The sequence below is a fragment of the Taudactylus pleione genome, unplaced genomic scaffold (assembly GCF_031769625.1).
Source record: "Taudactylus pleione unplaced genomic scaffold, aTauple2 ptg000116l, whole genome shotgun sequence".
Classification (NCBI taxonomy): Eukaryota; Metazoa; Chordata; class Amphibia; order Anura; family Myobatrachidae; genus Taudactylus; species Taudactylus pleione.
The window spans coordinates 15,383,514-15,394,255 of record NW_028284518.1 but is presented as its reverse complement, the minus strand read 5'-3'; the positions used below and the strand labels follow the sequence as shown (position 1 = coordinate 15,394,255).

The 10,742-nt window shown below is 45.8% G+C and overlaps 1 protein-coding gene across 1 annotated transcript; it reads right to left on the bottom strand.

Moving 5' to 3' along the window:
- Positions 1-9,591: 9,591 nt before the first annotated feature.
- Positions 9,592-10,536, bottom strand: LOC148524783 (mas-related G protein-coupled receptor member H-like). The gene has a single exon (XM_088471637.1). It carries the CDS (start codon positions 10,534-10,536, stop codon positions 9,592-9,594), a length of 945 nt encoding a protein of 314 aa, XP_088327763.1.
- Between the last annotated feature and the right edge of the window lie 206 nt (positions 10,537-10,742).

The following is a 10,742-nucleotide window of genomic DNA, read 5'->3' as shown; positions in this document are numbered from 1 at the left end:
AGAGGAACATTTGGGGAGGGGAAATCATAGGCACACATGGGGAGGAAGAGGGCAAAGGCATTCATGGAGAGGCAGGGGGTAGAGGCACTCGTGGAGAGAAAGGAGGCAGGGGCACTCTTATGGAGGGGTGTCAGAGGCACACTTGAGGAGGCAGGGGGTAGAGGCGCTCATGGGAAATTCCTGTGTGCCTCTATTACTGATGATTCATGGAAGCAGATGGAGAAGAATTAAGGAGAGTTGGGAGCGGGAACACATGTAAAGAATGAACTGTGTTAGAGATGGTCTCCAGTGCAGACTGAAGCCTCGTATGAGAGGAGGGTAGGGGGAGCTGCAGCTAATTGGTCTAACAGGGGCTCTGCAGAGCTTATGATCCCTGCAGCAAACTGCTTCCTAGTTACAGACTGAAATGTGCTTGTGACTAAGTGGCAGTTTGCAGGAGGGATCATCGGCGCCCATGCTCCTGACTTCTGACAACATACACCACTCACTCCCACAAACTAAATGTTGCAGCCAACAGCACACCATGTATCCCTGCCTCCATGTAGCTCCACCCCCATAGTGACATAGTGGAAGTCCCCAGGGCCATCTGTGATCAGCAAGTTCCTAACCCCGTATAGTCAGCGATGCACTGTGCAGCCAGTACTGTTGTGGCAACTTCTCACACTGTGTAATGCCCTCTGAGGTTGCACAGGGTGCAGGGGGGGAGGCGGGCTCTGGAGGCACTGTGGGCCCCATAGCAACTGCAACCTCCTCACCCATGTTAGTGGTATAATGCAAAGGGGCTGAGTGATTGTGCTATAACCGGGAGGGGCTGAGTGAAAATATTGTAACACAAAGGGGACTGAGTGATAGTGCTGTAATGTGCAGAGGCTGAGTGCTAGTGCTGTAATGTCCCTATTACTTCTAACTGCCCTTCTATTGTACTAAACAGAAGGTCTGTCTGCTGCCTAATAATAGAACAAAATAAGTAAAGGGTAAATGTATAATGTAATTAAAAATTATAATACTAATTACATATTATGCAGTTTGCTTTAATTTAAATATTAATATTTGAATTTTTAAACACTGTGGAAACCATTTCCATCTCTGCTTCCAGTCCTACAGGTTGTTCTTTCCCTGCCCACTTCATAGCGGGGCACTATATATATATATATATATATATATATATATATATATATATATATATATATATATATATATATTAGGGGTGTGCACCGGCCACTTTTCGTGTTTTGTGTTTTGGTTTTGGATCTGGATCTTTCTTCGTGTTTTGGATCTGGATTGGTTTTGCCAAAACCACCCTTCCGTGTTTTGGGTTCTGGGTTTTGTGTTTTGGATCTGTATTTTTTTTTTAAAAAGCATAAAAACAGCTAAAATCACAGAATTTGTTGGTTTCTCTGCTCCTATGCTATTATTAACCTCAATAACCTTAATTTCCACTCATTTCCAGTCTATTCTGAACACCTCACACCTCACAATAGTGTTTTCATGTCCAAAAGGTTGCACCGAGGTAGCTGGATGACTATGCTAAGCGACACGAGTGGGCGGCACAAACACGTGACCCATCTAGGAGTGACACTGCAGTGGCAGACAGGATGGCAGTTAGAAAAACTAGGCCCCAAACTGTACATAATGCAAAGAAAAAAAAGAAGTGCAAGATGAAATTGTCCTTGGGCCCTCCCACCCACCCTTATGTTGTATAAACAGGACATGCACACTTTAACAAATCAATCATTTCAGCGCCAGGGTCTGCCACACAACTGTGGCTGAAATGATTGGTTCGTTTGGGCCCCCACAAAACAAGCTGGCAATTAATGTGTCCCTGCACAAACTGGCTCTACGGAGGCAAGATGTCATCCTCATCCTCCTCATCCACCGATTCCTCACCCTCTTCAGTGTGTACATCCTCATCCTCACAAAGTATTAACTCGTCCCCACTTGAATCCACCACCACAGGTCCCTCTGTACCTTCTGGAGGCTGGTCTCCCTGGAAGAGCTGATAATTCATTTTGATGAACATCATCTTCTCCACATTCTGTGGAAGCAACCTCCTACGCCTTTCGCTGACAAGGTTCCCGGCTGCACTAAACACTCTTTCGGAGTACACACTGGAGGGGGGGCAACTCAGGTAAAATAGAGCCAGCTTGTACAGGGGCCTCCAAATTGCCTCTTTTTCCTGCCAGTACAGGTATGGACTGTCTGACATGCCTACTTGGATGCTGTCACCGATGTAATCCTCCACCATTCTGTCAATGGTGACAGTATCATAAGCATTGACAGTAGACATGTCAGAAATTGTTGCCAGGTCCTTCAGTCCGGACCAGATGTCCAAACTTGGTCCTGCCTGCCCTGCATCACCGCCAGCGGGTTGCTTAGGATACCTAAGTTTTTTCCTGGCAGCCCCAGTTGCGGGAGAAAATGAAGAAGGAGCCGTTGACGTGTCACGTTCCGCTTCAGCTGACAGTGTGTTCACCAGCAGGTCTTTGCACCTCTGCAGGCTTGTGTCGGCCGGAAAGAGAGACACCACATAGGCTTTAAACCTAGGATCAAGCACGGTGGCCAAAATGTAGTGGTCTGATTTCAACAGATTGACCACCCTGGAATCCTGGCAAAGCGAATGAAGGGCTTCATCCACAAGTCCCACATGCCGAGCGGAATCGCTCCGTCTTAGCTCCTCCTTCACTTTCTCCAGCTGCTTCTGCAAAAGCCTGATGAGGGGAATGACCTGACTCAAGCTGGCTGTGTCTGAACTGACTTCACGTGTGGCAAGTTCGAAGGGCTGGAGAACCTTGCACAACACGGAAATCATTCTCCACTGCGCTTGAGTCAGGTGCATACCCCCTCCTTTGCCTATGTCATAGGTGGATGTATAGGCTTGTATGGCCTTTTGCTGCTCCTCCATCCTCTGAAGCATATAGAGGGTTGAGTTCCACCGCGTCACAACCTCTTGCTTCAGGTGATGGCGGGGCAGGTTCAAGAGTGTTTGCTGGCGCTCCAGTCTTCAGCACGCAGTCGCTGAATGGCGAAAGTGGCCAGAAATTTTTCGGGCCACCCAAAGCGTCTCCTGCACGCCCCTGTCGCTTTTCAGAAAATTCTGCACCACCAAGTTTATTGTGTGAGCAAAACATGGGACGTGCTGGAATTTGCCCAGATGTAATGCCCGCACAATATTGGTGGCGTTGTCAGATATCACAAATCCCCAGGAGAGTCTAAGTGGGGTAAGCCACTGGGCGATGATTTCCCTCAGTTTCTCTAAGAGGTTGTCGGCGGTGTGCCTCTTACTGAAACCGGTGATACACAGCGTAGCCTGCCTTGTAACGAGCTGGCGTTTCTGAGATGTTGCTACTGGTGACGCTGCTGCTGTTGCTGCGTAAGGTGATACATCTACCCAGTGGGCTGTCACAGTCATATAGTCCTTAGTCTGCCCTGTTCCACTTGTCCACATGTCCGTGGTTAAGTGGACATTGTGTACAACGGCATTTTTCAGGACACTGAGGACACTTTTTCTGACGTTTCTGTACAGTCTCGGTATCGCCTGCCTAGTGAAGTGGAATCTAGACGGGATTTGGAACCGGGGACACACTACCTCCATCAATTGTCTAAATCCCACTGCACTAATGGCAGATACCGGACGCACGTCTAACACCAACATAGCAGTCAAGGCCTCAGTTATACGTTTTGCTTCAGGATGACTGCTGTCGTACTTCATCCTCCTCGCTAAGGACTGTTGGAGGGTCAATTGTTTAGTAAAAATAGTGGTGTTCCTACTTCCTCTCTGGGATGATGAACGACTCCCAGCAGCAGCAACAGCAGCAGCTGCAGCAGTAGGCGTAGCAATGCAGGATCCTCCAGAGGAATCCCGGATAGGAGAGTCAGTCATGCCAGTGACATGGCCTGCAGGACTACTTCCGATCCTGACTAAGGAGGAAATTGACGAGGAGGGAGTTGACGGTGTGGTTTGCAGGCGCTTGGATACAACAGGACAACGGGATTTAGGTGTCCCTGGACTGCTTACGGTCTTAGCCAAAGTTTCTGAACTTGACAGTAACTTTTTATGAACGCGCTGCAGGTGCCGTATAAGGGAGGATGTTCCTAGGTGGTTGACGTCCCTACCCCTACTTATTTCACCTTTACATATGGTACATATGGCAAGACAGTTGTTGTCCGGATTTGGATAGAAATATTGCCAGACCAAAGAGGTGGAATGTTTGGTCTTCTACCCAGGCATGACCGTGATGGGCTTTTTCATCCCACGGACAACAACTGTCTCCCCCGGAGCCTGATTTAAACAAACCACATCACCATCAGAATCCTCCTCGCCAACTTCCTCCTCAGCGCCAGCTACACCAGTATCCTCATCCTGTTGTACTTCAACAGTGACATCTTCAATTTGCATATCAGCAAGTGGACTGTGGGTGCTCCTTTCAGCACTTGCAGGGGGCGTGCAAATGGTGGAAAGAGCCACCTCTTCCCGTCCAGTGCTGGGAAGGTCAGGCATCGCAACCACCACCACACTTGGACTCTCCTTGGGGATTTGTGATATCTTCTTAGAAAGCACAGTTCTTCGCTGTGCTTTTGCCAGCTTAACTCTTTTGATTTTTTTAGTGGGAGGAGGGCTTCCATCGTCATGTGAAGCTGAACCACTAGTCATGAACATACTAGGGATCGACCTTAGCCGTTCCTTGCCACTCCGTGTCGTAAATGGCATATTGGCAAGTTTACGTTTCTCTTCAGCTGATTTAAATGTCTTTTTCAAGGTCATTTTCCTGAACTTTGCCATTTGGGATTGTATGTGCCCTCTACTATGACATTGGGCATCGGCCTTGGCAGACGACGTTGATGGCATGTTATCGTCTATGTCATGACTAGTGGCAGCAGCTTCAGCACTAGGAGGAAGTGGTTCTTGATCTTTCTCTATTTTATTTTTATCGGAGAAAGTTTGGTCCTCCATTTATGTTATATCGATTTGATATATACGTGCGGCTAAACACAGAAAATAATTTTTTTTTTGGTTTGGACTGGAGTGTACTTTGGGGGTTACAGCACCCTTTAACGGTCAAGCCAGCCGGCCCTTTACTTATGACACAGGCGCACTCTTGGCACTACTTTGTTGATGCACGTGCGGCTACTGCGCACACAATTCACAAACACAGAAAATAATTTTTTTTTGGTTTGGCCTGGAGTGTACTTTCGGGGGTTACAGCACCCTTTAACGGTCAAGCCAGCCGGCCCTTTACTTATGACACAGGCGCACGCTTGGCACTACTTTGTTGATGCACGTGCGGCTACTGCGCACACAATTCACAAACACAGAAAATAATTTTTTTTTTGGTTTGGACTGGAGTGTACTTTGGGGGTTACAGCACCCTTAACGGTCAAGCCAGCCGGCCCTTTACTTATGACACAGGCGCACGCTTGGCACTAATTTGTTGATGCACGTGCGGCTACTGCGCACACAATTCACAAACACAGAAAATAATTTTTTTTTTGGTTTGGACTGGAGTGTACTTTCGGGGGTTACAGCACCCTTAACGGTCAAGCCAGCCGGCCCTTTACTTATGACACAGGCGCACGCTTGGCACTACTTTGTTGATGCACGTGCGGCTACTGCGCACACAATTCACAAACACAGAAAATAATTTTTTTTTTGGTTTGGACTGGAGTGTACTTTCGGGGGTTACAGCACCCTTAACGGTCAAGCCAGCCGGCCCTTTACTTATGACACAGGCGCACGCTTGGCACTACTTTGTTGATGCACGTGCGGCTACTGCGCACACAATTCACAAACACAGAAAATAATTTTTTTTTTGGTTTGGACTGGAGTGTACTTTGGGGGTTACAGCACCCTTTAACGGTCAAGCCAGCCGGCCCTTTACTTATGACACAGGCGCACGCTTGGCACTACTTTGTTGATGCACGTGCGACTACTGCGCACACAATTCACAAACACAGAAAATAATATTTTTTTTGGTTTGGACTGGAGTGTACTTTCGGGGGTTACAGCACCCTTAACGGTCAAGCCAGCCGGCCCTTTACTTATGACACAGGCGCACGCTTGGCACTACTTTGTTGATGCACGTGCGGCTACTGCGCACACAATTCACAAACACAGAAAATAATTTTTTTTTTGGTTTGGACTGGAGTGTACTTTCGGGGGTTACAGCACCCTTAACGGTCAAGCCAGCCGGCCCTTTACTTATGACACAGGCGCACGCTTGGCACTACTTTGTTGATGCACGTGCGGCTACTGCGCACACAATTCACAAACACAGAAAATAATTTTTTTTTTGGTTTGGACTGGAGTGTACTTTCGGGGGTTACAGCACCCTTAACGGTCAAGCCAGCCGGCTCTTTACTTATGACACAGGCGCACGCTTGGCACTACTTTGTTGATGCACGTGCGGCTACTGCGCACACAATTCACAAACACAGAAAATATATTATTTTTTTAGCACTTGGGGGGAGCACCCCTGATGGACAGAGCACCCCCTGGACAACACTACAGCACTCCTTTAGGACTGGGACACTGCACAGGACTTTGGAGTGGACACAGCCCCTATGGAGAACTGACTGCACAACACAGTCCAGCCAGCCCCTATGGACTTTGAAGTAGTGGACACAGCCCCTATTAACAACAGCAGCACAGCACAACACAGCCAGCCCCTATGGACTTTGAAGTAGTGGACAACAGCAGCACTACACTACACTACACTACACAGCCCTAACTCCCACCCTCCCTCTTCACTGTCCACAGCCGAGTGAGAAAATGGCGCCGACGTGTGTACCTTATATAGGATCCAAAACCCGCGAGACTCGGAAGGCGGGAAGATGACGTTTTGCCTCGATTTCAGATCCGAGTCAGGCGGGAAAAGTCGAGCCTGACTCGGATCGGACTCGGATCTGGGGGGCTCGGGGGGGTTCGGATTTCAGAAATCCGAACCCGCTCACCCCTAATATATATATATATATATATATATATATATATATATATATATATATATATATATATATATATTTATTGTCAAAACCTGATTATTGGCTGAGACAAGATCAGTTTAAAATTGAATCGCAGCGACACCATCTTGCGACTGGCCGCAAAAACGCCATTTTAGATAAACTCACACTTTAGTACATGTTGCGATAATACTATTAGCATCATTCGAATGCATCTGTGACCATCGCCATAGGTTAAGGTGATTCACCAAAAGCCCATTTCATTACTTTACGTATTATAAAGGATATATATTTCACAAATGGCTTTACAGTATGCCAAAATTGCATTAGAGCAAGTGGCCAGGTGACAACTGGCTTGTGTAGATAAGCTTCCTGGATAGTGTTTGCCCTCACAACAGGTGGTCTGGCTCGAATACACACCTACATTAGCAAGCTTCCTGCAATGACATGATTTCAAAGACTAGAGTGTTATCTTATGTCTGTCTCTTGTAGCTGGGTTATTTGCATTTCACACTAGAGACTGGAAGAATAAAAGAGTTTTTCTTTTGAAGTCTGGGACAGGTGGGGAGGACTGCTCACAGAGTGGGCATGTGGAACTACCTGGCTCAGCATGTCACACTGCTAAAATGTTCACTCAGTGAGAGTTAACTGCACCCCTTCCTCATACACACATTAATACATCTTTATACCAAACCCCGAATACTCACACATTACATATTCACACATAAGGTTTAATAAGCTTTAAAGTATATGATTTAAGTTGGTTCAGTCAGTTTAAATGCTGTGAAATAAAGATATTTGATAACTAAGGTTCTATACATGTTACGATAGCAGTGTTTGGGTTCGTACTGATGCATACTCTTTCACCAGAATTCCGGTACTATCGGTGTGGAGATCGCATCATGCATTCTCAACTTATGGATCACAGAGCCTACAAGCAACAAAATGTATATTTTAGGAACAACTGTTAGGATGCAGCATGGGGAGGCGGGAGGGAAAAGACCCTCAGTTGTTAGAGGCTGGGCGAGTCTATTTGGACCAGCCTGTTAAATGCACTGTAACATTTGCTTCTCCCCTGGGAACCAATGGTATAAGCAAGAAACTTCTCTATTGTCCTGTCTATTCTGGGGGGGTATAAACATGTGTGCTTAAGCACTGAGTCTTTAGTCTTCTTGCTGAATGACGACGGCGTCTCTTGCTGATGCCTATCACCGGGTCCGGAAGCGCGGCTTATGTATACTGTACTTGGGGGTCTGTATAATTCCTTTGCGTTTAATTGTGTCTGGATCAATAGCGTGTAACTGACTTTACTTTTTACTTGAATAATACTTTGTGCTTTGGAACCACATGTTCTAAGTCTGGAGTCTCTATTTACTGTATGACTGCATACGCAAATTAAGCGTCATCCTTAGAGGTTTATAGGTAGGATTTTAGAAGGTACAGGCAGGGGTATATAGAGGTTCAATTTTAATATCAACAATATACACAGTGTATATAATCAGCAGGTTATAAGCAGTAAATACAGACAACTGGCTTGTAAAGTATATTACGTGATCCCCAGTATATCACATATTTCCCAAATGACCACCATATATTGTTCCATGCTCAGGCCCATGTACATGATGTACAACTAGAGGTCAGCATGTTCAGCATACTGTACAAGGCATGGAGGCCACGCAACAATATAGCTCCACACCACTTTTACAGCCCATGCCAATATATGCAGACAACATAAGAGAGCTTTATCTACAAGCTGCAATAAACAAAATATACAGGAACTGTGGCCTTCATTCAGAGGTGGCCGTACGGTCTACGACCGCCTCGATGTTTGTTAAGTGCGCATGCGCACGAGGGAGCCGGCTCCTTCGTGTGCATGCGTGAGACCCGCTACAGCACCAGTCGTAGACGGTCTCTTTCCAAAGGGGGCGAGCTGTCGATGTTGATTGACCGCTCGCCCCGTTTGGAAGGCGGGCCGGGAGGGTGGCAGCCCAAATGGAGGCGTTCTCATTGGAACGCCTACCATTTGGGGGAGGCCCCACTGACATCACTAGTGATGTCAGTGGAGAGCTTCCGGCTCTGACAGAGCCAGAAGCTCTCCAAGGCTTACGACAAGTGAGACCCTACCCTAGGGTCTCGTCGTAAGCCCCGATGGTCGCGATGATCTCTGACCATTGCGACCATCACCCTAGCGGTCGTTAGAGCTGTGGGTGTAAACCCACAGCCTAACGTCAGAAACAGAGGCGGGCGGTCAGGATGCAAGCGGCCGCCCAGTTTCTGAGCGACCGCTTGCATCCTCCGACTGCCTCTGAATGAGGCCCTGTATGTGGGCCATTCATTAATAAGTTTCCAAGATATATATCAAGACTGTATGTGTTTCTGACATCAATATCGGTAACAGTGAAGTAGCATAATAGTGGTATTTGACAGACACTTGTTTGGTTTCTGCAGTATCATCTCAGTTATTTGTTGAAACTCATATACTGAAATTAATGTGCATGATTAATTATTTTCTGTATATGAAGTTATTTGTCACAGTAGTGCTTCATGTATCTTGCAGGATTACTAACAAGGCTCTTCCAAGGTTTAGTTTTACTATACAATGATTTGGCTTGATTTGTTAACTTAATTACTTTATTATCATATTTCTACCCTGAAGGCTCTTTGAAGAGCTTCATGGATAGAATTATTATTAGATGAATGTTTCCATTCTTTTCCAACAATGAAGTAAATATACGGGTTAATGGTACAGTTAAGCACTGTGCAAAAGATACTTGCAAAGAATAAACTGACTGTATGAATATCTGTTGGTAACTTCCGGAAGTACATTAAACACCATAAAAAGTTGAAAGGGATAACGGATAAGATGAAAAATAAAACTGCAGTGATGATGATGATATACAGCTTTGGTGGGTATTGCTCTCTAAAGATCCTCTTTATTTTGATCAGCAAGATGGAACTTGAAATGACCATGATTGGGAGGCAGATAACAATGGATAACACGAAAGTCATAATCTGCACCGCTGTACACTGTGAGGTCTGACTGGCAAAGTCTTCAGGTGTACACACCAAGTTCTGAATGAGACTTTCCAAACATCCAATGACCCAAAGGATGATGCACATAATAGTGGACAAGTTGTGAGGGCGATGGCACTGGTACCATAGGGGAAACAGGACAGACATACACCTTTCCATGCTAATGGCTGTGAGGATGAACATTCCGGAATACTGCATGCCGTCATAAAATATTTCCACAAAAAAATACAATAACTTATCCCCTTGAAATGTCGGATGTGTGTTAATTAATGCATTGATATTGGTCATCAGCACAATAGTGCTGAGTAGTATAAAGATGGAGTCAGCCACTGTCAGGTTGATGATATAGATAGTATATTTGTTCCTCTGGATCTTGAAGCTAAGAAACCAAAATACAATAATGTTTCCCACCAAGCCGATCAGGCAGAGGCCTAACGCAACAGCAGCTGCTATAGTAAAATGTATATAAGCATATTCTGAATAGCCTCCATTATTATCCTGTTCCACAGTATCATTCTGGTCAGTATTATTCGTGTCTGTCAGTTTCATGGCTGTAGATTAGCCACCACCTGTGAGTGCTGTGTAGATATCTTCTTTCCCTCCTGTATTCAGACATAGGAATATGTTAAGAACAATTACTGTACTGTACATGTCAGCAGCATGCTAGTATATTTACACTATCCGAGAATTGTAAAACTAAACAGATGTTATACCTTCCCCATTAGCATCAGTAACACATCCTATAGCAGCCGTTA

Bases quoted from the DNA above. Each gene is read 5' to 3' on its own strand.
- LOC148524783 (XM_088471637.1), bottom strand. From the start codon at position 10,536: ATGAAACTGACAGACACGAATAATACTGACCAGAATGATACTGTGGAA.